This window comes from Tyto alba, unplaced genomic scaffold (assembly GCF_018691265.1).
Source record: "Tyto alba isolate M040663 unplaced genomic scaffold, T.alba_DEE_v4.0 Super-Scaffold_29, whole genome shotgun sequence".
Taxonomy (NCBI): domain Eukaryota; kingdom Metazoa; phylum Chordata; class Aves; order Strigiformes; family Tytonidae; genus Tyto; species Tyto alba.
In genome coordinates, this window is record NW_024881303.1 from 7679111 (window position 1) to 7706237 (window position 27127).

Consider the following 27127-nt stretch of genomic DNA (forward strand, 5'->3'; position numbering starts at 1 on the left):
CCCTCTTTAATGCTGTTCTTTCTTATATCATCTCTGGACAGCAAACATAATTTCAAATTAATTAAAGTTGATTTACTTGTTGTTTTCTGTTATTTGACCACTGTCATGATAGGTGTAACGAAACTTGGGCAGAAAAGAAAGTTGGTATGTTTAGAAAACATAACGGTAGTTCCAAAGAAATAGGTTGGGTACCTGCTTAGCTTTCTATTTGACACCTCTTGGAAGTGGTAAAGAACTAAGGCCATGCAGGAGTGAGTAATAAACTGGAAGTTCAGCAGTAAGTGAGAATTAATGTTGCTGTTTCTTCCACTTGTGTAAATATGCAATTTGGTGTAATGCAATTCAAGGTATATGTAGCCTACTATGTAAGTACTTCTACTGGAAATCTGTAACGTAAGAAATACCCCTGCCCTCTCATCATTGCTTTGACTAAAGGCAGAGATTTACATATTGTGCTGCTGAGAAATAACTTCACACACATCAGACTCCTGATCCATGCAGACACTTGCCTGTAGAACATTGCCTGCAATGCTGGTTCATTACAGGATGGTGCTCCGCTTCCTCAGTATCTAGGAGCTCTATTTTGTATCACAATATAGAAACTAGGAATAAAAATTCATGTAAATAGTATGTGAAACTGGAAATTACTTATTTTTCTTCTCCAGTGGTAATTTTGTCTAAGATCACAGTTTTAAAGTAGAACATATTTTTTTAGGACTCTTGAGCTTTGTATCGATCATAAATAGATTTTTTCAACAGGTCTTGGTATCTTGATGGGAGACTGCTGCTACTGATTACTTCAGTCTGCATTGTTTTTCCTCTTGCACTTCTTCCTAAAATTGGTGAGTAATTAAAGGAGAGAATCGAATATTATTCTACTTTAGTAGCAATTACCATTGAAGACTTTAAAAACTTAATGGGTTATTTATTTATTTTAACTGGCAGGGGGCTGGTGATGGTGGGGATTACTTAAGTTGTAGTAGTGTGTTCTACCTTGCAGCCCTGCCTAGTTAACCTATTACTTGGGTTGCAGTAGTATTTTGTCTGCAATACTAAAATAAAATCTTTACAGCAGAACATTAAAGAGCTGCATTTACTTACAGCATGCCATTAGTGGTAAGCCAGTTCTAATTCTGCCCTACAAAACTACATAAATGATCTGTGACAGGCAGTTGGAATGTTGTTATTTTGAGTCCTAAGCCCCAGATACCAAGCACTGTAATAGAAAACATGCCTAAAATGTAAAGCTTTAGCTGTACATTAGGATCACTTTCCTTATAAATTCTCTTTTATTTTTACTGTTATTTTACAGGCTTTCTTGGCTACACAAGTAGTTTATCATTTTTCTTTATGGTGTACTTTGCTCTTGTGGTAAGTTAAAAATCTGTGCCCAGCTTATCTATTTTTTCTTTCTTATTGTTTGAATGTTTTCATAAGCCTATTTTGAAATGAATTGTCTTCCCCTCCCCCACCCCCCCCTTAAATTTTTATGTGAAATTTAGAGTTTTCCTCAAGTTCCGTATGTGCTTGCTTGGACAGACTACATTTGTTTTGCTGAGGCATGGAAATGTATATGAACTTTAAATCATTTGAAAAGATTTAAAATAATTATATTTTGGACTGGTAAATGTAACAATATTTTTGTTTTGCTGACGGTGCAGTGAAGGGAGCTGGCACATACACTTTTGTTTCCCTACTAGTAGTGGAATGGAATTCTGTTTTCCTAGCTTCTAACTATTACTCACTGCAACTAGTGCAGAAGAAAATTTAATATACTCCAAATAAATTAAATTTACATGTATAATGGAGTGACAGAGTTCAAAAAAAGGCAAAGAAAACTAGAACTTCATTAAGGCAGTTTACAAGATTCATTAATACGTCAATGACCTTATTCTTCTTTCCCGCTGAAAGGAAAAGTTCTTTTCTCTGAGCCAGATGGGGGCTTTTGACCCTGATGTTCACCCTCTCAAGGCCCCTGTGAGGTGGATGTTTCCAAATATCAAAAGTGAGACCTGCTAGGCAGATCTGAGAGAGAAAACGTGCCTTTAAGTTGCACTATTTTTCTTTTTACAGAGAAAAAGTATGTTAATGCACATGTGTAATACGTAGTATAGCCAAGCAGCTCACACTCTGTCATCTAGGTATAGAAACAAGAATCTTATTTGGGAGCCTGGAAAAATGTTCCCCCTCTCCCCTGTCGTTCTGGCTTGCATTGACTTGCATTTAATACCTGTTTTACAAAGGGATAAACAGAGTTGAAGGCAAGTTGAACAAACATGCCATCCAGGAGACCAAGGCAATCCATTAGGAACTAAACCATGTGATAAAACCAAACTTCAAAGCTGTCAAAACATCTCCCTAGGGTATCCCTGGAGAGTTGCAGTGTTTGTAGGACCTTAGGAAGTATTCCTCCTAAGCTGAGCATGGAGGAGCAGCCACAGCCTCTCCAGAGCTAATGGAAATTCATTTGTAATATTTATAAATTACCTTAACTTTTGACCTCTCTCCTAAAATTTATCTGGAAAAAAAAAAAAAAAAAAAAAAGAAAACAAAAGAAAAAGCACTAACTATAGTACTGAAATAGGTCTTTACCTGAAGGTAGTTGCAAGAGTTATAAAACAAGTTCAGCTCCTGGATTTCAGTGGGGATGTGTATGCATCTCTGGAGAAAGCTGTTGTAATGGGTGGATGCAGTAAAAAACAATTTTGGGCTCAGAAAGGGGAAGTGTGTAAGCAAGTCTTGTGTGCAGACATGTCAGACTGGGATGGGCTTAGTTCTGATTATCAAAAAAGTAGGTAAAAAGTACACGGGCTACTGGATTTCTTACAAAATGGTTAAATTTGTATGCTTACTCTTTGTTGTTAAATGACAAAGAAGCAGCCACAGTAAATCTAATTGAGGTCAAAATTTTTAAAAGCCGTTACAGATATTTAAAGAAAACTAATACTTGTCACAGAATATTCTCTCTGACTTCTTTAGGCACTGAAACTCAAAGGCATTAACTGTGGTTTAGTTTTCATATCTAATGGCTTTGAAGTGGATGATATGTGCTGTTGAAATGGTGTTTTAGTTTACACAATGTTAATTTCTGCATGGCAGATATGTTTTAATTTGTTCCAGAAGAAAACTGTGTTAGTCATATGGAAGTAATACAATTATATTTTGCATATACAATAATTCCGTGCATTTTGAAGTCCATACCATCTGTTCAGCTTTTTGCCAGCAAGCCACAGTTTTAATACAGCCTGCAGAAAAGATAGGTACAATAGACAGCATATGTCTTGGTCAGTAGGGTCTAGTGAGTGCACTGAGCAAAAGGTCTGGAGACGGCTCTTTGTTACCTGTGCTAAGCTGTGGGGCTTGGGCAGGTCACATATCTCCTCTCTGTGCTTCAGCATCTTTTCCTTTAAAGTTAATATGCTGCCTGTAGTCCTCACTTGGAAAAAAGTGAAAACACTGAGATGAGCTGGTCTGGGAGGAAAAATAAAAAAGTAACTATTAATTCAAAGCCAGATTCTGTGAGGTCCTGAGCACTTTTTGTTTCTGATTGTTGAATACTTCTCTGACTTGAATCCTAAGTGAAAATAAATTAAATGTGATCGTTAAACTTTTTTATTGCCTTCCCTCTTGCTATATTGAATATTGGTGAAGAGTAAAGACAGATTTTTCTTTTTTTGTGGAGACAGCTCTATTGGTAGCTTGTTCAACAAAGGTGTTAATGATTCCTGATGGTATTTTTCTAAATCTCTTGTTTATGTTCCCAGAACAAAATGTGTCGTAGATTGGGAACCTGCCACATGTAATGAATGATGTTATGCACAGAGCGCTTCACTTTGCCGAGTGCTGTCAGTACTGCTGGAATAAAGGGAGTCCTCTTTTTCCTCTGCAGGATACAAAAAAGCAACATCACTGAGAATATTAGAACATTTTGAGCCTCTAACTTCATTTTCTAGCAGTGTTTTTGTGTGCATTTAAAATACCCTATTTCCACTAGAATATCTCTTTAGGTTTTAGGTTATTTTCACTCAAAGCCAAATGTTTGTTATACTCAAAAGACAATGTTCATATGAAATAGGCTTAAAGTTCCAGAGGAAGCTTGTGCTGCCTGCATCACTGCTCAGCTAACCAGGCTGTGCTGCCATCTTAAAAATCTCTTCCTGTTGGGAGGGACACCTCATTACACACAATTGGAAACCCAAACAGATTGGAATAATTCATCAGGTGGGCAAATATAATTACAGATTTTTAAATTGTACCTATTGCATTATATTTTGTCTCCTTTTATTTCCATTTCAATCTGTTCTTAATCTGTATTAATTTTATTTTAGAAAAACGTTCTTCAGCTTTTTAGGTTTGGTTTGTCTTGACCTCCCTCTGTAGTGTTTATATATATATATACATATTTGTTCTTTAGCCTGCAGCAGACCCTGTCCCACCACTGCCAGGCACACTTTCCTTTCCCAAAAAGCTTCATCCCCCTTTTCATTGCTCAGGAAGGCTATTCCATCCTTGGCCAGAGTTCCCACAAAACTTTCTCCTTTGGAGCCTTCAAGGTGTCTCCTGTATTTCCCCTATCTGGATGCCTTTAAACACAGGGATCTTGAAAAAATATTTTGTCACCTTCCTCAGCTTCATAAATGTCTTCAGCTAGCCAGCGAGCTTGGGCTTCCCGGGGAGATAGCACAGCCGTGGTGCAGCAGCAGCAGCCGGCATCTGTCTCAGCTTGTAGCTTCTCGCTGCTTAGTGCTCCAGAAGGAGATGAGGCAGAGGTGACCCACGTCACAGTTATGAATATGTACAATGCAGGCCCACAATATATTTTAGTGTTTGCTTCTTTCCTCCTTCTCCATTGCTTGCTCTTCAGGTGAGCTTCTTGATGTACTACCAGTACGTTCTTGTCCCTTCTTACACCCTTCCTAAGATAACCTTGCAGTTCAGATTGCACAGAGGGAGGCAGTTTAGCCAATAAATAAGCAGGTAAGAACAGATCTCCTGGTATAAAGCAGTGCCAGTTGAGTGTCAGAAGCATGGTTGGAGGATTTCCATTGATAATCCTCTTTCACAAAGTGTGCAGACTGCTGTTGAGCAAGCCACTACCCAGTTCCATGGCTTGAGTTGTTGTGAGTTGTTCTTAGTGATGCAATTTAAGACGTGTGTTATTGCCACAATGGACTGGACGTGCCATGTACCCACAGTTTCCTCTCCCCACATGTTGTCCGGAGGGGTAGCATTTGTTTGCTTCTTCTGGCACTGGTGACAAGAGGGGGAGCATCTGATCCCTATCCTCTGCGAAACACCACTTGGCTGCAAGCGAAAAATAGTTCTCTGAGCCAGGAGAAGAGCTCTCTTCCATGTTATTCTTCTCGTGAATCTGAGTCTTTAATTAAGTTTTTAATTATTTGCTTTAGGCTTCAAAAGAATTATAAACTCTAAAGCCAGGCAACTACAATAGGAAATTAATTACAGTGAGGAGAGCAATGCAACTATCATTTTAAACTAGGCTCCTGAAAAAGGAGGTAACATTTCTTATTTTAATTTCCCTTTGATTTTCAGCCCTGTTACTTGGCAGTCCCTAAACCAGCAGGGTGTAGCTAAAGCCCCAATGACATTCTGGGACAATAATTGCATTTATTGTTTTTCCTTTGCTTTCTAGTCCAAACCATATGTTTCTGCCTTTTAAGATTAGCCCTAGGCTCTGCTCTATCTCTGTTAAGGGCTTGTCTACTTAGGGAAAGAGCCTGGGATAGCTAACACAGCAGCTATTCTGTATGGGAGGCAGTTAGTGTGGAGCACAGAGAGAGTGACTGCGGAGTGCTGGTTGTATTTCAGTTAATGTCAGAGCTCATTTCAGTGCACCACCTCCAGATCGGCACGCCATAAGGCTGCCAGCTGTGCGTAGGGAGCAGCTGTATGGAATGGCACTGACAAGTTTTTCTGTCAAGTTTCCTCCTTGTGGCCTAACTGTCTACCAGTCAAGCCTGTTAATTTGCTATTGGTGTATCTCCCTGCTTTGTGTGCCAACAGTTTGGTATTTTAGCTACCTGCACTGAAATTTAAACTGATTTTTAGGGTATCATTCGTACATTAAATATGCTGTCTTTGCAGATCATGATAAAAAAATGGTCGATCCCTTGTCCTCTACCTCTAAGTAGTGCCATAGAGTCTTTACAGGTAAGGGTGCATGCTGTTTTGAAGTTCTAATTTTATTAGTAACTGTAATGCTTTTTTTACATTAACACTTTCAGAATTACTTGTAATTTAAATTCCTTCTTAATTATCACAGAAACTAAAAAGTTTCATGTCTGTGGTTTGGACTTATTCTTTCATTATGCCATTTTTTTGCATGTATGTCTTGCAGGTTTCAAATTCTACTGAGGATTGTAAAGCAAAGCTCTTTCATCTTTCAAAAGAGGTAATCTCTATTAACAATACGCAAACTTAAAGGGGGGTGGTGGTTTTTAAAGAACTGGGGTTTAAACTCTATGCAGGGTAAGCTATTCTTCTGTAAAACTAGTTATAGGCTGCTGAAGTATTTCCTATACCTGCTGCCAAATGTTATCCAGTCTCACTCTTTCCTTTTTATATGAAGGCTGGCTGTCCAAGTTAGCATTTATGAAAACATTTTGCAAATATGACCAAAGTATAAATTATAACAGATGCAGCAGTGGTCAGCTTCATGATGCAGTTGAATCAAGCCAACTTCATATGCCCTCAGCTGGAAGTCAGTGCTACTTGGCTATATGGACACTTTTAGTTCCTGGAGAGGTAGAACAGGCTTCTTGAAACTGCCTGGACCTAACCTTAGTTTTTCCTTACCTGAAGGTAATTCTTCAGGCCTAATGCAATCTTGTGCATTTCACTGGATGCCAGCTCTGATATTTGTTAAAGTGGCATTTAAATCATGTCACCACCTACCAAAGCTTGCAGGAGAGGAAGTACTCTAGTCTCTGTGGGGTGAAGAGGAAGGGAAAAAGGGAAGAATAAATCTAGGATAGGCCTGTAGTGTAGTGGAATTTAGGAGAGACACAGTTGGTTGCATTTGTCCAAAAACCCCAAAATCTACCCCCCACCCTCTGAAGAAGGAGGGTGGGGGGGAAGCTTGGGCAATGCAAACATGAGACAAATGTTATCTATAGATCAAAGAAGAAATTTTGTTTTGACCAGAAACATCTACTGTGAGATTCTGGCATTTTGTCCTTTGAAGAATCTTGGGACTCCTCTCTACTTCTTTTTTTATCTTAACTTTATCAATAGGAAGTGGCATACTTTTACCAGTATGGGCCCAGTTACGTCAGCACAAAAGTGTTTGTTACAGTTCAGCTTATTCCACTTGGCAATTGAAGTAAGCTATACTAGATGGTTCACCTCTTCTGTTTCAAGTTTTTGGAATAATATACCACTAGTTGTGTGGTTGCAACTTTAATGATATAACTATCTTAAAACTTCAGATGCCAAAGCATATTATGTTTTCTGGATGCTGTATTCAGATTTTTGTGAAGCAGTAATAACAAAATAGGGAAGTCAGGATGAAGGAATGAGTAATTTGACAGGTACCTATGAATATTAGAATTCAGAACACTTCCTAGAAAATTTCATGAATGATACACTGACTGGGGCAAATCCTACTCTTTTTACCTAAGTACTTGACCTCAGTATAGCTAAAAATGAATCTTTCAGTTGTTGGCTTAGGGATAGCATGGCCTCTCCTGATCGTGAAACAGTAAGTTATGACCACCACTTGAAGAGATACCGGTTGAAAAGGTCTGTTTTTTGTGAAATTATTCAGGGACACCATTCTCTGTTGTGGAGATTTTTGACAAAGCATTAATGTGGAAAGAGTTCTACTGACTTGCAATGATTGAACTGAATTCTGAATAAATCCAGCTATTTTTCCAAACTCTGTAATAACAACCTACAAAATGTTTTTCTTCTATTTTAGAGTGCTTATGCAATACCAACTATGGCCTTCTCTTTTCTCTGCCATACCTCAGTTTTACCCATCTACTGTGAGCTCCGAAGGTAATGTGCAATAACACCTGCAATACTGAAATATAATGGTAGTATTTCTGTAATATTTCCCATAATTAATCTTCAGTAACTTTTATTTTCAAGTCAGTGCCATCAAACAATGCAGACTTAAGTAGCTTTCATGTTTTGAGGAAATGTACAGTTTTAGTCTGTACTCGCTTTTCCTCTCTTACAGGAGAGAAAAGTAGCAAATATGGTTCCACCATCAATGTCAGTACATTGTCCTGGCCTGGACAATCTGGAGAAAAAAGGTCATTTGCTAAGGTACTTAGTAGTTAATTTTTATTGTTGTGACTGAATCTGCATTTAGCTACATGTGATTCAGTGTTTTTTGACCCTGTTCCTGGCTCTGAATATGTATCATCATGTATAAATCAAAATTTTTATTTAAAAGATACTTTGGTATGTCTGAATTCCCTACAAGATGGGAACAATGTTATTTGTCTGCATGAAAAGTGCCCTTTAATTACCAGATTAACAATACTTTTGAAAAGCCTAAATATTAGTGACAGCACAGCACAGACCTCAGCAAATATTCTGTGGCCATAAATTAAAATGATGCTTGCTTATGAAAGGCAAGCTGCTACATAGATTGCATTGTGTTTAATAGGCCCCAATACAGATTAAGCAACACTAATTTTCTTTTTTTTTTTTTAATTTATTTTTTTTTATTGTTTTAGTCCATCCAAGAGTAGAATGCAAAATGTAACTGTCACAGGAATTGGTCTGAGTTTCCTAATTTACTTTACGTCTGCCCTGTTTGGGTACCTGACATTTTATGGTAAGTATATTCTTCAGATGTTCTTTAGAATGAAGGCTAATAATAGATGGTAAATGCATTCTGTCTGGAGTACTTGAGGTTTGTTTGTGCATTGATACGCCTGAATCTTCAGAAATCTTGCTCCTGTGAAGACTTAAGAATATGCCTAACACGGCAAAGTATTACAGTCTCACTGACTTCTTAAGGTGTAATGTTGCTAAATTTTGCAGGGCTTATACTCTAAAATGCTATACAGACAAGATACTGGCCCCTAAACTGTAGCTGATGGTCTGTTGATGTCCTCTAATGCTATGTAATTAGACTACTCATTGCCACTAAATGTTGGACTATATAATATTTTCACTTAAAAGCTGGGAATGGATCTGTCATGGTCTGTGAGAAATTTTGAGATCTGATAGTATTCTGCTTGTCCAACAAGTTTGAAAGGTCTGTTCTAAGGCTGTATCATCTAGCAACATTTATCACTTAACCCTGTGATATCCCAGCATATTTGTAGTCTCTAAGCACTGAGAGCACTGAGACCTTTTATGAGGATACAAAGCATGTTTGACTTCTTTGTTTTGGTTTTGTATTTTTACAAATTAATTGGAACTTAACACTAGCTGTCTCACTAGAAATGTGCTAAAAGTGGAAAATACTTTTCCCATGAATCATCCAATTTAGGAAAGTTTTATTTTAAAGGATTGCACAAAGTGATTTCTTTATGATATCTGTTACGTGTAATGTAAAGACAGACTAGAGGACTCTGAGAGAAAAAATGACAAGGAATGTAAGAAAGTTAAATGGTTAGAATCAGAGAAAGCACCCATCTAGTTTTGTGTATTGACTTCAGTGGAGGGCAGTGACAAAAGACTATGAAAGGATTTAAAAATTTAAAAGAAAAAGCTTTGAGTTGGGCTTCCTAGCACATGTTTCCGGGCTTCAGTAATCTGTGTTGCGTCCTGCTGCCGAGCCAGAGACGGTGTCTGATACATGAACGGAACCAAGAAATGCACATTTCTTAGAGATGTTGTTGACATAGTGCTTAATGAAGTAAATACACCTTTTTATTTACCAAACAGAAAAATGGGTGGGGTATGACACTTGCCCTACCAAATTCTACAGACATCTTTAATTTTCATTTGCTGTAGGGTTTACGTGGTAGTGTGCTTCAGTACCAGTTTAATAGCTCTGCATTTGGACTTCTGAATACTTCTGGGTACAGATTTTTAGTTGAGCCTAAACATAGATGACTTTGGCATTCTTGCATTTCCCAAGTAAGTACACAGAAAGATTTCAGAACCCTTATCTACACAGTCGCCTTTTTTTAAAGGTCCATCATAACCTTGGCAAAAGTAGGTGTCTCTTTCATACAGCAATTTTAGTATCCTGTCATACAACGTCACAGTTTGATGCCAGTTTGATATGAAATGTCATTTGGCTCTATGTATCCTGCTGTAAATTTGTGTTATGGTGTGTTTTGCTCACATAGCATGCACTGCCATAATGAATTGCCTCTACTTGGTGATCTGTCTTTGGAGTAGTTCCATGCTGATGCCATCACATAAATGTATCACAGTCATTTATGAGGATTCTTGGAATGTCTTCTGAAAACTCACCCTTTTGCGAGATAATCATGTGCTAACCTGTGTTGACTGAAATGAATAAAAAGTCTTAAAAGAGACAATAAGGCAGTGAGACAAAAGTGTTCTGATTAGGATTTCCTCTCCTTTCAGAGTGTTTTATGTTTTTGGATCGTTTTGATGAGATAGTGTCTGACAAAGTACAAAGAATATGGGATTTCAGCAGCCAATAATTCCAGATTTCTAGGGAATTTTGCACCTTTTTTTCCCCATAACTGTCTGAAAATGTTCCTTTGACACTCATAATCCTTTGAAAAATTATATGGGGAGTCTTGAAACCCCAAAGAGCATATAGGCCACTATTACTGTCTCTGTGTGGTTTGTAGGAAAATATAATTTTGAGTGCAAGTCTGAGAGATTCAGCAGGCAGTGTGGAATGACCATCTGTCTCCAGATGAGATCTCAATAAGAAGTGGAAAAAAAAAAAAAAAAAAAAAACAAAAGGAAAAAAAGAAAAATGGTAGTAGTCCTAGAAAACATCCTGGTTCCTGTTACCTTCACTGTCATGATTTCTTTGGGACTAGATGCTGGCTTGACCATAGTCTTTTAGTCTGTTTCACTGGAAACATTTCTGGTTTTCTGCAAGCCTGATTTCTTTTAGTACCTTAGACTCAAGAGCCTAAGACACTGGAACCAACCTTGGATGTCTGCAAGAGATATCCTCCCCCCACTCCCCTTCCCTTGCAAGCAGCTTCTCCTTTTTTTACTTTTTGGTTGTCTTGTTTAATTAACTTATTTAAGTAGAGGGAATCTGTTCCCTGTTCCTAAAACAGCAGTCCAAGAAAATGTAAAACATTTTATTTTAAATTGAAAACAAAAAAAGAGTTTTTGAAATGAGACATACTTCATCTTTGTGTGATTCAGAGAGTTTATTCTGTTTTCTGTGAATTTGAAACTTCATACGGTCACTGGACTTTGGTGGAAATTTTGGTCCATTCTGAAGTCCAAAAAAGCATAGAGTCAAGGTATGCTGAAAAGTCAGGGTAGCACACGACTTTCAGGGCTCTGACTTTTTCTGTTAACTTAGTGAAAATTTTCACCTTAAAAGGGCAAAAATCAAAGGCGAAGGGTTCACGACTCATTCATCACTTACTGCCCCACTTCTGCCTTGAGTAGTACAAAACCAACACCTGTGTTGTGGTGGCGTATCCGTGGCATATGGTACTGTGGGAATTCCACAATAGAGTCAGTTTTGCAAAGCTAACGATGCATGTGGCAGAGAGCACGTGAGATTCTTACAGCTGAAGAAGAGAGAGCTGAGATTTGAGAGTGTCTGGCCTGGTTGGGTGCGTTGCAGCTTCAGGCCTCTGTTTTTCTCTGGGTGCTGCAAAAATCCAAACTGACAGCCCTCAGGTGTCCTTGTGCTGCATTTGTCTATTTGCTTGACACAGGGAGAAATCGATCTCAGTTGTCAATAGTTTTGTTGGGGTGTTTGTTGTTTTTTTTTTTTTTTTTTTTTTTAAGAAACATCTTCTGGAAGTGTAACTGACGCTAATTGTCCTTTTCCATATCATCCAGCAATATATTGCTAACTGTAGCCAGTACAACACGTGCGTTAACATAGTTTTGAACATTTCTTTCTTCCTTTAAATCAGGATTGCGGCTTTTCTTTCAAATCACGAAATTTTACCTTTGCATATCACTTAACATTTCTGGGGTAAAAAAAGGAAATGCAATTCAACCAATTTAGCAAAACTAATTTGTTTCTGGCTTTTAGTTCAACCAAAAGAATCCAGTGGTGACTGTTATAGCCACCTAAAACAATTTTTACTGTAGAGTTGGCTTCATGTCACATCATCTTTCTTTTTAATGCTTTCTCTTTCATATTTGTATCTTTTCTTTAGGTAGCTTTGGCTTCAGCAGAGGCTCTACAGAGACTTGCCTGCTGAATTTTTTTCAGTTTTCTCGAGGTTAGGTATCCTAGTGTATCAGTAATGCCAGTGATGTGCATCTGCAACCCTGCTCCACTCTGCACTAATCACAAGCAAATTGATCAATTTAAATGTAAGCTTAATGTGTGATTAACAAAGCAGTTAATTTTTCTTATTTTCAGACAAAGTGGACTCTGAATTGCTGCAAGGCTACAGCAGGTACCTGCCACATGATACTCTCATCATGACTGTTAAAGTAGCCGTATTGTTTGCTGTGCTTTTGACAGTCCCTCTCATCCATTTCCCAGTAAGTACTCCTAAATGTTTTGAAGCTGGCCATAAGCAGTGGTAACACTAATGCTTTGCAGACTGCAATATTTGAGTCACATCTAGTCTTGTGTATCTTATTCACTTGTCAAGTGATTGATCAAAGACCACATATTTGCATATGTTCCATGAGAGCTCCAAAATAAAAACCTAACCACTAAGCTAATTTGTGCTCTTGAGACAGATTTCAGATTAAAACTAGCCCACAGCATTGTTTTTAATTTAGAGAATTCAGAACTTCTAAAGTTTACTTAGTTTTTTTTTTTCTTTTTTTTTTTTTCTTCCCCCTCTTAAATTAAATTTTGCTGACTTGGTTTTTCCTTTCTACATGCACGCACCCACACACAAATACACTTACACTTGAAAACTCAATTTAATTGTAAATTAAAAACACATATTGACTTATTTCACTAAAACTCCCTACTTTAGTTTATCAGTACCATGTTAGAACTGAAAATTCATTTAGATAGGACAAAAAAAAATTGCATGCAAACCTATGTATATAGAAGTGTATAGATGACGTATCAGTTGGCAGCATGCCAGTTGCTACCAATCATGCTGAAAGAAACAAAGCATTATCCCCCCAACCTTCTTTTGTCCCTGTAAAAAAGGAGTAATTCCTTAAGATTAATGGCCAAGTGATAAATATGGCTTTAATACTAAAGTAAACTCTGTGCTACAGAAAGGTAAAAGAGTTAACTATTGCTAAGTTTTTTGCATTTTTAAAATATTATTTCACATCTGGAATTATCTAATTCTTAAGTTTATGAATTTGAGATAGGACTTAAATATATGTATGTATTTACCCATGCAATGTTTCTCTTCATATTATGCAGGCAAGGAAAGCTGTATTGATGGTATTTTTTTCCCACCTTCCTGTGTCGTGGATTTGCCATATCCTTGTCACTTTAACACTGAATACAATTGTTGTTTTGTTTGCGATGTACGTGCCGGACATTAAAAACGTTTTTGGAGTAGTTGGTAAGTTGTGGTGGTGACTTTTTTTGGTTGTGTTTTTGTTTTTATTTTTTTTAATTTCTCCTCAAAAAATTCAATATTATGATAAGCTAATATATATACTTTAATCTTGCTTTAAGTAAAATCTTACTTTCTGTTTTTTAAAGGTGCGACCACGTCAACATGTTTGCTTTTCGTATATCCGGGACTATTTTATCTTAAACTTAGCAGAGAGGACTTTTTATCACCACAGAAACTTGGGGTATGCTTTTTTTTCACGTGCACTAATTATATTTAAACAGGCTCATTTTAGATGCATCTTGATACACTGTAGAGCACATAATCCAGGGGGCAAAGTTTTTGTTTTAATTGCAGTTCACAGAATCTGTGAGCATTTTCTTTTATCCTTCATGATAGATCTAATCTTTCTGAAACTCCTTCACAAGAGATTTTTGACTAGCAGTATGTCCATATGCCAGACTGTTGATCTGAATACATGCTTTTCCCTATAGTTTTCAGATGTTGACTTTTAATCCAATTTCTGCTCAGTTTTTACGCATTACTCTGATGTTGTCTGGACAGCTGGGACAAAGCCAAACTTCATTTAAGTGACACGGTGTTTGTGCTTGTTTTCTATGTAAGCCTACTCAAATTTTTTTTTTTTTTTTGCCTCTTCCTTTTTATTTTCCCTTCAGTTTTAGTTGGAGTTTGCGCATCAGCCTGATTTTTGCCTTGTAACTGTCTGCATTTTAACTACTGCTCTGCCGAGCAACTTCATGACAGTGGCTAAAATGCCGACAGACTGTTTATACATAGTTCTTCTGCCATTCTTGTGATTCATAGGGCTGTTCTTGTATTGACAAAATAAGGAATCTGAAAGAAAATCTAATACTGATGCTCTCTGACCATTTAAAGTCTTGACTACTTCCAACTGATTTGAGGCCTTGTTATAAACCAGCAAGCTACTGTGTCTTGAACTGTAGTTTCATTATCATCTGGCTATTCAAAAATGTAAAAAATGTATTTTAACTGTAATTATGAGTAAAATACAAATTCATTTTCTTAATTAATTCAGAGTTGTATAGAGCAACTTTTAATTATTTTTTTTTCATCATAGTGTAAGCAAGCACACTAGACAGGTCTGAGAGTTCCCAGTGAAACTATCCCAAAGGAGGCTTAGTTTAGTTTCCCCCTAAGCAGGTACCTTGTGTTTGATGACTGAGTAATTGAAACCCTAAAGATTATTTTTAAAGACACTATACAAACCTGTTCTTACAGGTTTTTTTTCATCATTAGTAATAAGCCTTAGAAATGTAAAATGCTTCCTTCAGTAAAACATTAATTTTTGCTTTTCTTTCTTCACAGGCATGCGCATTGGTTATTTTTGGCATTTGTGTTGGCCTTCTCAGTTTAGTTCTAATAATTTTCAGTTGGATTGATCAATAACAGCCTATTGTCACTGTCTGAACTGAGCTTCAGAAGGACAGCAAAAACGAGAGATGTGTCAAAACTACTGAAATGAATGCTGGACATCCTAAAGAAAACACTGACCCAACCTGTCTGTGGGAGAAATAACGTTCTTTTTCACTGCATTAGTGAAATTCCTTCTTTAATCTTGAGTCACTCTCTTCAGTTATTGGACAATTAGTCTTTTCCATTCTAAAGTACTAGTTTTTAATGACGTATTCATGACAGGTAAAAGGACTCTTGATAATTTCTGCAGTGCAAAAATGGTTTAGTGCACATGGTGAACAGAAGCAGAACCTTGAAGTAACTTCTCTTTTAAAGACAATGAGATGGATAAATACACATCAGTCATGATGGACATACTCTGATGTGTACACTTAGGATAATGCACACATTATCCTAAACCGTGAAAGACATCCATTGCTGAATAATTTCCAAAATTTCAGCTGGTTCATATTAAGAACTTCTGATTCCAAATGTTTACCCTAATTTATCCTAACATGGATCCAGAAGCCAGCTGCCTTAGCCCAGTTTAATGGGCACATCATGATAATACTTGTTAATTGTTTTTTTAAATACAGTTTTTATACCTCAGTGAACTTGAATCATACTGAAGTCATTTTTAAATTAGAAGGTTTTACCCATCTAGCATAATAGCTTTCAGTAGCATTAGGAAATATTTTCAGTTTGCAGTCAATAACAGAAATTTTTCAATTAATATCTGCTTTTGAATATCACCCAATGTACCTCAGTATTCCTCCCAGTGAAAGACTTCTTTTTCTCTCTTATTCCCATTTTTACATTTTTTTCATATTTGAAATAGAGTGTTTCTACATTTTATGTACTGTTGTGTGTCAGAGAATGTTTGGGATTGAAAGGTGAAATTCTGCCTCTGTTGAAGACAAAGGAAATTTTACATTTATGGAACCCTAATTTTGCCTTGGATTTTTATAAACCTCCATGTATCCTTTTATAATTCCTTTTTTTTTTTTTTCCTAAATGAAATGCAAATGCAGTTTTCATCACCAGCTGGGGTCTGTTAAATATGGTATTCAGTACCCACCACAAAAGTTCCTTGTGTTAGTAGAATGAAAGCAGTGGTTGATACTGTGGTAAGGTTTTAAAAATTTGTTTCTATCAGATTGGATCTTATGTCTTTAAAATAGCCTAATATCTTCAGAGGCTTTATGCCCTAAGGTAGCTAAGCCTCCACAGAAATTACTTGTGTAAAGTTAAGAAATAAGACCCTAGCCTCAGAGAATGGGAAAGTTCTTCATTATTTCCAGATACAATATTTCTTTTAATTTAGCTTAGCACTTTCACGTCTGAGAAGTGGAATAAGACACAAGAGAATCATAGCAAAGTAATAGATTTATGTATTCTGAAAGAAGCTAATAAGTGACATTTAAATAAATTGTTCAGTCCATAAGGTGCAAAGTTAGCAGATTAGTTGACTGTTGCTAGAAAGTCCTGCTGAGACAGGCGTGTCCATATGTTGACCTGTGTTTTATCAGTTGAGACAGGGGAGGTGCCCCAGAGCTTGGCATTTCTAAGGTCTTAGCAGTGGGTCTGTGTTATTAACCTTTTTAATTGTGTCACATTGGATTTGGAGAACACTGATTGATGTGCCAACTTTTAACATAACCCAGATTGAATGTGCTTGATCCTCACCTGTCTAACAGGGGAGAACAGCAAATAGCAGAGTTGGAATCACTTTCTTTATTCCTCAGTTGTCAACCCTAGTATTTTCATGCCACTTGGCTTTCTCAGGATCCATAAGATACTTTTCATTTTCGATACATGGCCTGAAGGCACCCAGGTGATGCAGCTTGGTACTGCTTGAGGAATCCTTTTTGCCTGGGGAATATTATTGTACTTACGAGTTTAGTATAGAAATAGACATGTGTGGTGAGGTTTGGTTTTGGTGGGATCCCTGGAAAAGACTGCAGTTATTTTTATAATAAAGCTTCTAGCAGAGGTTTCATGACACAAGGTGAGCCTTCTAATAGCTTGTCAGTACCAGAAACAGCATGTCCACTCTTGGTGAGAAGTTCACAACTACTTCTGTGGCACTGCCAGTGGCTCCTGGTCAGCACGTTTAACTAGCGGAAAACCAGTGTGACCACAAGATGTGACACGTTATCTCCCAAAAAATGAACCGAGTGAGCTCACCTAGGGGACAAGAAAAGTGAGGGGATGGTAGGAGCAGGACCAGCTTTCTGAGCAGCCTTTAGATAGAACATTTTTCTCATAAAACCCCACGTTTTGCCCAGCAGTTCTGCTTGAGCAGGTTAAAGTTTTTGCGTGTGCACGGAGGGGATGCCTCTGACTTGAGAGGTCTCTGGCCTCCTTTGATCAAGGGATCGATGGGGTTTTCTCAGCATTCTCTGAGTATTAATGGCTGAGGCTCCCCATCTTGTCTTTATTCTTGTAGCTCTCCCAGCTTGTTTAAGTCCTGATAACCAGATGTAGCTGCCTTCCTGCCTGTGGCTACCCTCGAATAGCTGTGTGTCACAGGCTTCGTTATGCTACAGGGATTGAGCCACTCAGCGTATCTCTGGCAGTAGTGTAAAAAGCTGAATATTTACCTCATAAAAGTGAACCTTGAGAAAGCAGTGACAGCTGTGCATCAGGAACTGATTTTCTCTCTGACTGAACCAAAACTTTTTAGTAAAACAGGAGACTTTACGCTCATGTGAATGAAGCGTAGGGTTTTTTCAGACACTAGAATTTAGGAGGAATATTTATTAGAAATTTTACAGAAATTGTTTCTCATTTATCATACGCTGTTGTAGCATACTGTTGAGTAATACTTGTAATCACTGCAGTCACTTTATTTTAAACTCTGACCAGCAAGACTTAACACTGAAGACTTAGATTATCTGTGAAGATGCAGAAAGTTGGCAAAGTTTTGCTAAGCTTTTGCTCTTTCCTCCTCGCCATGAAAAAGCGGAGACTTTCCCTGCACTGTAATGCTCTTTTCGTACACAGGCAGTTGGGTTTGTGTGCATCAATTGAAAAAAATGTGACTGAGAAAATACCTGAAATACGGTGTTAATTTTACAGTTGATTACTGTAATGCTTCGGAAATCACTACAATATTGGTTTTAATCCTAACTAGCCTGGCTATTAACTATCATAATAGGTAGACTTTGGAATGATGAATACCAGTGAAGTTAATACTGGGTGAGGATGAACGGAAGCAATTCACACCTCTGCTGGAGCACTGTTATTGCATTTTGGCTGTGGTGCAGAAAGGATAGCAGCACGGAGGGTTGCAGAATGTGTGGTGCCTTTCACCTGCAAAAGAGTTAGAAATACTGCTACTTTTAACTTTCTATGATACTTAATTTAAAATATGGAGAGAGGGAGAAGAACAAAAAGAGAAAGAACTTACATTTCCCAATTGAGAAAAAGATATGAGTGTTTTCCACAATAGAAAAAGCAGAGTAAGGGCACTATTTTTATCCTTTGCATCTCCCACAGACTGTTCTCTTTGTTGTGTCTGTGTAAAGGTTTCACTACAATTGTGCACTCACATGAATTTTTTGAGCAAAACAGGCCTCCCATCTGAAACTCTCTGCTCACTCACATTATGCTAAATATATTTTTTTTATCTTGTGTACCGATTTTTTGTTCCCTGAGCTTCCAGATTTATAAATTTCAGTGGTTCTGCTTTCCTGCCTGTCATTAGCATTTTCCATCTTTCTTTTCTGAAGACTTAACAGGAATGGATGAAGGGGACTGCAAAATTTCTGAACTCACTTGGAAAGGTTGCCTTTCCCCAATTCAACAAGAACAACAATGTAAGAGATGAAAATTAATTTGTTGCCTTTGATTTGATTTCTGTTTTTCTCCAATTTCCATTCCTTGCCCATTTGAAGGCTGATCAAATTTCAGATGGACTTTGGTAAGCTGGGTGTGTGGAGTGTCTTTTGTAAACAGCAATGTAGGAGCTACTACTGCAAAACAAAAGCACTCTAAACCTGTCTTTGTATTGTGGCAAAATGCTCATGTTTTATTCCCGTGCTTCGAAGCAGTTTGTATCTTAATGTATTGATTTTCATGGCAGTAAGTTTGTTTGAAATTCTCTCTTTTGTCCCTGTGTAGTGAAAATTGAGACACTGTGAAACTCCTATCCTCTCTCTGTCCCTCCTTTCACCTTCCCTTTCACTTCAGTTTTGCCTCAACATCAGTTAGGTGGCACCGAGCAGGAATGGGCCGTTAGCTGAACAGGCTGAGCCATCCTTACGGGGAGGGTGGCCTGGGCGAGAGGGTGTGGGTCAGGGTGAGTGTCACGGGATCCATGCCCTGCAGGCCTGGTCTTCCCTACGTGCCTACCACTGCTCACCACTGAAGGTCAGTGCTACACCTAGGCAGACCTTTCTGGTGTGCCCATTTTTTTGTTCTTGTAAGAATTTGCCTTTTTGAAACGTGGAGGCGTTTTAGCTTTGCAACAGGGCAAGACTGTGGTTTGGAGTTCCTAAATCACTTGTGTTGTGTAGTATACTCAAGGTGCCATAGTTCCTACTCTTGCAACCCTCATAATGAGGGTGAAAACACGATGGTGCAATGGCATCTTTCTGATTAAGCTGCTAGGGTAAATGTTAAATCCCTGAGCAGCTCGTAAGCATGTTGTTTGCATGAGAGAGAATATGGGCTTGTACTTTATCAGTGTATTTCTCAGGCCGTGCAAAGTATCGTTTTGGTGTGGATCTGGAAGTCAGTGCTCCCCCAGCTGTAGTCCCTGGGGGCTGTGAGGATACAGTGGGGGTGTCAGGCCACGCTTGCCTGTTTGGAGGCTCCATAGGCATAGGGTTATGGACCTGTGTGGGTGTTTTGCCTGACCCAATATGGCCAGTCTCATTGCAGCTAAATTCCTGAAATAAATTCTGAGGATTATTTGTGAAGAAAATTAAACACTTTCATTAGCATGAGCTGATGCGCAGTCAGCGTTATACATGGTAGGGGAGGACAGAAGTATGTCTGTGCTGGATAAGAGTGATGTCCCTGTTACTGCAGAGGTGTCCCTCGCTGGCAGGCCAGCTCCTGAGCCAAAAGGAGGTTTGAAATTCAGAGTGCTGCCAGTTCAGCAGCCTGGGGTCTGCATGTGGCTCACACTGATATTTCTGTTAAAAAATAGAGACATACTTACCAATGGATCACTACAAATACATGAAGATTAACCAAGTTGTTTCCAAATGTCCCTACTTAAGGAGATGAAAATTAACATAGTTCTATAGTGGGCATCCTAATGTGCTCTGTAATTGCAGATTGAAATTCACATCAGTCCAGGAGCTAAAGGAACATTGTTATAGAACTCTTTTCCCAATTAGATTTAATTTAACACTTTACATGAAACTGTTGTTTTACAGTTGACCTTCATGTTGAAAATGTTGAACATTAGTTGTAGTTGCTCCTCATACTGAAAAACCTTTGGACATGTTTACTGCTACTTCTTAATGACTGCCGGTGGGAGAGAATTTTCAGTATTACTTAAGTGCTGCCTAATTTTTACAGCTTGTGATGGTGTGTTTTGTTTTTGTGTTTCAGTAGTGATCATCCAATCATGCCTCGTGTGAAATTAGAATTCTTAAAAAAAATTATCTGTATGTAAAAATTGCCTCGGTCATGTCAAACCTGTATGTTGTATAAGAGATTTCCTATTTTGAGTTCTCCTTCCCTCAGCTTCCTTGCAGAACAGCCAGGGCATGTTCCAAAAAAACCCAGAAAATAAAGAAGAGTACTTGTGTAACTCACGCAGTTGTCATCTTTGTGTGTAACGTGCCTTAGTGAAATAACCACACGTTGCCTCTGCAGTTCGTTGCTGACGCGCAGTGGTGTTGCTGCTAGCCCCAGCTCAGGCAGTAGCATCACTACTGCCAGGGAAGGGTGTTGTTCCTAAAAACCATTCCTGGTTTGGTGGTGGTAGCATATTTGTGCACTTACATGTGCTCTCCTTCATCTGCGTAGTTCTGTGTGACCCTCACCCTGTTCTCTAGGCGATGTCTTGCAGCACCTGGCTTGAAATGGATGCGAGACATTGTCTGGGAAGCTGTTACAAATTGCTCCTCCCGGACCCGTCTACTCTCGGTGCTTGGTTTTACTCTCTGAATGATGCTCTCCAGAACACAAAGGATGCAGAAAATAACTTGTCCGGTGAGAACTGCAGCTGACGTCCTCTCAGGTATTGGTGTGATCGACAGCAACCTGCCTCTTCTGCGCTGTTCTGCTCCCCCTCTGTAACACAAGAGGCAGCAGAAGAGATCTCGGAGGCCGTGGCCGTGCAGTGTGCCGCCCCGTGCCAGCCCTGCCTCCGGGCCACTGGCAGCGGGTGCCTGACTGGCCTGCAAGTGCAAAGCGGGGTGAAAAGCTGCTGGTTTGGGGCAGTTTGGGAAGGGTCAGCTTGTGCTGCAAGGTGAGGGTCAGCCAGGGAAGGCAGAACAGTTTGTTGCAGGGTAGTAGCGAGAGGGATGGTGCCCTGGAAGGGCTCTGGAGCAGGGACGTGCTTTTTGGCTGTAAATCATGGTGCTCTAATAGCTGTGACTGACAGCCTGTGAGCGCTTTGCAAGGTCTAAGGGAGTCCTGAATAGAAATATAAAGTGGAAAAAAACCCCTCATTATTGTGCTGCTGGCTTGATTCCAGAGCTGTATGAATGCTCACACAAGTGGAAACGAGGATCGGCAAATTTACGTTTTACTTAGTAACATTTGACCCAGCAAAACTGGTACCAGATCACACAAACCCCAGCTTTGTCAAGCGCAATGCAGAATTTGGTCTTGCACCACACCGGCTGCTCCTACCTGGTGGTGTTGCCAAGTGGGTCCTCTCCGTGCTTGGCATTTCTCTTGCCTCCAGCACTGCTGCTCGCATGTCAGTGGTTTATACAGCAGCCGCATGACACCAGGCAGCTCTCCGCACCTGGTTTAAATTTAAAGCTCGTTTGCACATGATGTCACACTTTTATTGTCAGCTGGGCGAAGGTCAAGACAGTTCATTTTGGGAAGGTTTGCATTGTTGAGCCTTTACAGTGCTGCCATTAATGCCTTCACCATCTGACTTCCATTTCAGTTTTCTGGCATGAGGTAATCGAAGGCACTAGATTTATATGACGAATGGGGAGGCTGGTGCAGTGGCTAATCAGCCCAGGTTGCAGAACTACTTTTCTGGATACCGAGGGTGGAAATTATTGCTCCCCGCATCATGTAGCAAATCACAGATCTGGCCAGAGGAGAGTTAAGGAGCCCTGGAAGCTCGGAGCAGTTGTTACAGGCTGTTGCCTTTCAGGAGCCGTTGATCTGAGTGGGACGGTGTTCCCGGGAGCCTGGTCTCTCCACCCTCCCAGGTAGCTCTGCTTGATAATGGGATTTACACGTGGGGATGGAGAAAAGATTTGGGATGTGGTTATGATGGTGCAGAACCCATAGGTCTGGAGTTGAGGGCCATGAAAATCTCAGGCCTTATTCTCGCCTCCCGCAGTCATGATCTGCTGTTTCAGTTTGTACGTCGGTCCGGAAGCAGGGCTGTAGCTCAGCGTTTCCCCAGCTGGGATTGTGCAGCCCATGGCTGTGAATCTCCTGTAGGAAGGGTTTAAGCAGCCTGTGTTTTATAGCTTCTTAGAGGTCTGGCACTGGGGGGTAGCTCATGGGACGCGTGTTTAGGGTTTTGCTTTGGGATTTTGATGAACAACTTCCATCCCTCCTAAAGGGAGAAATGGCTGAATTAATGCTTTTTATTGTCTACCATTTACCTCTCTAAATACATAAATTGATGTTTGATCCTTCAGGCCTAAGCTTTGAAGAGCCTGAGCGGTGAGACAGAGTCAGATTCATGTTGGTGGGTACCAAATGTGGACACAGAGGCAGTCTGGGCAGAAGTTCTGCTGGGGGCCTACCTGTTTACCCGTGTCTAAAGCATTGGGGTGAACTTCTGAAGTAGCACTGACCTCCTCCTCTTGGCCTGTTCCAGTTGCCAGTCACTGGGCGGTCATAGGAGCCCGTCCGGAAGCTCCCTCGCCCCTGAGCTTTGGGTAGGGGCGCAGGGGAGTTTCCACTATTGCTCACTGACCGGGTGCCGGCCAAGTTCTTCAGGTGTGGAGAGCTATCTAGGTGAAGTCACGTGGTGGGTAAGAGATGCGGATGGAAGGTCTGTCTGGAGGTGACTTTGCTTAAATGGTGAGAATTGAGGTCACTGGCAAGCATCTGAGACTCAACACTTCCACAGTCCTTCCCTCTGCCCAGATCCAGAGGAGGTTACAGCCTTTGCTGCCTCTTTGATGTTGTCTACATGTCTGAGTACAGGCTCCCTGTGCACATTCCTCTCAAGGAAGATATGTGGAATTTATGCCCCAAACATCGCTGCATCTTCAGGACTTTGGTCCTTTTACCCCTCCTGGACGCGTGCTCTTTTCAGGAGCGAGGCAGCACAGCACGGTCCTACTTTCAGACTGCAACTTGCCAGGCACTCGTAGTGCGGAAAGGCAGAGTGAAGAGCTAAGAGCCCTTTTATTGTATCAATGGATGTTCATCCATAAACTGTTGCATGAAAGTGGGGTGCTTCAGATTCGGTGGGCGCTGAGACCAGCCGAGTTATTCCTGTGGCACCAGGGTTGCTGGCACGACACAACGGCAGCACATCCCAAGGCTCCGAAAGGGCTCGAGGTGGGGATGAGTAAGAACGGCCTTGGCCGCTACGCAAGCGGTGATACCGCCAAGGGCAACCAGGCCTCTTGCACAACGTGATCACCAGATGGGACTAGGGAGAAAGGTCCACGTCTTGGGGGACGGCATCGCACAACGAGGTGTGCCCCGTGGGGCCTGCGATGCTCCCTGGCAGCCGCAGCGGGACAGGCCGATGTGTGGATACGGTCATTTTTAATGCTTATTAGAGCGTCACTGCTGGAGCCAGCTCCAAAATTGTTGTTGAAATGGTACGGTTTTCCTTTTGGTATTTGCTGGCACAGTTTCCGCTGATGTTTACAAGTTGTTTCTTCTGGAACCATCTGAGCAATGGGAACATTCGTCTGGTCCGTTTCCAAGGGGAGATTACTCGAATGATGGTGGAATCAGAGAATTCAGTGGAGAGACATTGTCTTGGCCTGGCTGCCAAATGTTAGTCGAAGACGTCTGTCTTGCCATTCCTTAATCTGACAGTTCAGTTTGGTGGGTTGGAAGCCAAAGAATGACGTTTCCTCAGGGGATGCAAAGCCTCAGGCTGGAACTACATGGAAACCATGGACTGATATTTTTTCCCCACAAATTCTGAAAGTTGATATTCAGCCTTCTTCCAGCCACTGCAGCCATTCCACCAGCGCAGGGGCCTCGTGCTTGCCACGTCTTGTCTAAACAAGGCCTTTCCCTTTGAGCGGAGGTGTCGCCGCACATTCTCCAGTGTGCTGCGAAGGGGGAAATACTTGGCTTGAGCACTTCCCCGCCACCCCTCGCTCCCTCTGCGGGGGTGGAATACAAACATGAGGGTTTTAGGGGTCCCAGGAGAGACCAAGTGAAATTCCTTACTTTGAAATGAACCTTAATGCCGAGAAACTGAGTCTTTTAAAAATCTAATGCTAAGCACAGTGTTTCACTAGGCATAAAGAAACTCCACGTCCATTAGTGTTTTGATAGCTCAGTGTTATCCATTGGGTTCCAGCATCTCAGATTCAGGGGACTGCGGAAGCAATCTATTGAGTGGTGATTTTGAGGGGTTTGAGGTTTTTGTGCACGTTTTAGCCCGACCTTTGACTTACAGGGTTTGCCTCTCCTGAATTCAAGAAGAATTGGATCAGTCCTTTGAAGGTGTTTACTTTAGGGATCTTACCTCTGTGAAAGGGTAGCAGAGCAGCCTTGGCCATATAAATCAATTTGGAAGTGAGTTATAAAGTGTTTAACTTGCCTTCTATTAAAATTCCTTGTCGTCCCTCCAGTCCCTACAGCTCGCTGTTAAATGAGCTCTTGGGAATCTGGGGATTGAAGTCCCTTTCTGCGCTGCAGAGGGAACGTGCTTGACTGGGAAGATCTAAAAAGCAGAGTCCGATGGACGTTGCCTGTAAAAACAGGTGAGGTTTTGTCAGTAATTTGGTGAATTTAAAAGCTCCTTGTCCTGTGTCAACCCGGCTCAGGGGGAGGACACAGCTGAGTCTGCCTTCCATTTCTGCACAGTGCCTGGCACTGTAGCCTGCTCGCCCCGGGGCTCGCTCACCTCTTGGCTTTGGCAAACTGGTCCCAACCCAGCGCTCTGTCGCTCACTGAGGGCTTTGAGTGATGAAAAAGGGTGCCCAAGGACATGGGTGCCTGAGGACCGGTCCCCTTTTCTGCTGCTGTCTTGCTGCTGGGAGAGTGTTTAAGAGCCTAAATGCTGGAGGCTTTCAATGCAGCCTGAATCTTCAGGATCCAGCCCCTAAAGAGGGGTTCCCTTTGCCTGGGTTGGGCACAACTGGGCTGGTCCTGGAGCAGCCGTGGGACTGTTGGGTTGCCTCTTGAAACTGTTGACCTGGAACAAAGCGTACACTCACAAGAATGTGGCACCATCCCTGCTGTGCAGGGGGTCTGCAGGGCTGGACAGGGGACATCAGCCCCCTGCTCTGTCACCCTCTGTGTCTCAGCTGCCTGCGCCTCCCCGGGATGGTTGCCTGGTCCATCCTCACCCCCGCGATGGTCCTCTTGCCGTGACCCATCTTGTAGCCTCATCCTTCGCCTTCAAGGAAACCAGAGGAGAGCCCGAGGTCAAAGCCTGTCGCTCAGCCCCTTCTGAGCTGGCCATAAACACACTCCCTCATCCCTGCGGGTCTGAAAAAGCCACGGGTGGGTGGCTCAGCAGGTGGGAGACCCTCCCAGGGCCAGCATGGCACCTCCCAGGCTGCTTCACCAAAACCACTCCACCAGCGTTCACGCTGGGATTATTTTAACCACTGTTGCTTCTCTGGGGACCAAGCAAAGTTGGCCGTCGCAGCCCTCTGCCACAGGCACCTTGCCCGGGCACAGCAGCCGCAAGGCTCGTCGCTGCACCCCAGCAGCTCCAGCCGGTTTGGTCTCTGCTGAGCTTCACTGAGCCAAAACTTCAGCGAGCGGCTGTGGGAGCTGCCTCCCACCCACCTCAGTGCGGGGACACGCGTGGGCCTCGGGGTCGGGGTGGTGAGAGCACGAGGGACTGGGACCAGTGCCCAGGGTGGTTCTGCAGGCTGCTCACCCCCAGGCATGAGGTCTTGGAGCAAGGTAAACCTTATTTCTAACTTTCTTTACCAGGTAGTTAATGTTAGTTGCTGCCGATAGCAATAAGCAAAACATAGCTTCAGCTGGGGCCATTGCAGCAAACGTTTTGACACTTCTTACCCAGGCTGATCTGTTTAAACACTCACCTTTTTCTGCTTTAATTGGATCCACAGAAATGCCCAGGATGCTGGAAGCATTTTTAAAATGAGTCCAGAAAGCAGCAAGTGTTGTTATCAGGAGCTGCTGAGCAAACACCGAGTTTAATAGGGTGGCACAACTCTCTTTGCTCCTAGTGTCTGCAAAAAAAGGTTGAAACACAAGAAGTGGAGGAGGCCCATTTGCTGAACCTGCATATCTATTTTTAGTCCCCTGCTTCATAATGTCCCAAGAAAAAAATTTTTTAGTGCACAGCAGGGTAGGAAAAAAATAGTGCTGATGGCATCTCTGCTATCCCCATTGTGCTGCGAGGAGAGAGGGCAGCTGCTTTGCTGACCTGCCACTTGCATAAACCCGCATTCCAGGTACAGAGGCCATTTGCTCATTGGGGTTGGTTTGACGAAATGGCCACTGAGGTTTATATATAGATCCTGCCTGTCCTGCCAAGTTGTCTTAAATTCTTGTAAGTTGAATGAAGTTGGAGGGGGTGGGAGAGGATCAGCTTGAAAAATAGAGCTGCTAATCTGCCGGTGTCTCTGGGAGAGCCTGCCGGGATGTCCCGTCTCCCCTGGGGCTTGGAGCATCCGCGGGCATCCCGCTGGGAGGGGGAAGCAGGTGGTGCCCCCGTGCTGGCCCGGGGCTGCGGGTTGTTCCACAGAGGCTGCGGCCACTGCTGAGGTGCCAGGGGCTTGAGTGATGAGGGAAGGTTG

General features: G+C 41.3%; 1 protein-coding gene across 3 annotated transcripts in view; it reads left to right on the forward strand.

Annotated features, from left to right (window-relative positions):
- Positions 1-20812, forward strand: part of SLC38A6 (solute carrier family 38 member 6) — a 45004-nt gene extending 24192 nt beyond the window's left edge. For all 3 annotated transcript variants that reach the window (XM_032996363.2, XM_032996361.2, XM_032996362.2), the window contains exons 7-16: positions 760-842; positions 1313-1371; positions 6106-6171; positions 6359-6412; positions 7940-8019; positions 8709-8809; positions 12485-12609; positions 13466-13610; positions 13754-13848; positions 14952-20812. In XM_032996363.2, the coding sequence (XP_032852254.2) occupies positions 760-842; positions 1313-1371; positions 6106-6171; positions 6359-6412; positions 7940-8019; positions 8709-8809; positions 12485-12609; positions 13466-13610; positions 13754-13848; positions 14952-15032 (889 nt within the window). In that variant the 3' untranslated portion in view covers positions 15033-20812. The remainder of the gene's footprint in view (positions 1-759; positions 843-1312; positions 1372-6105; positions 6172-6358; positions 6413-7939; positions 8020-8708; positions 8810-12484; positions 12610-13465; positions 13611-13753; positions 13849-14951) is intronic.
- The last annotated feature ends 6315 nt before the right edge of the window (positions 20813-27127 follow it).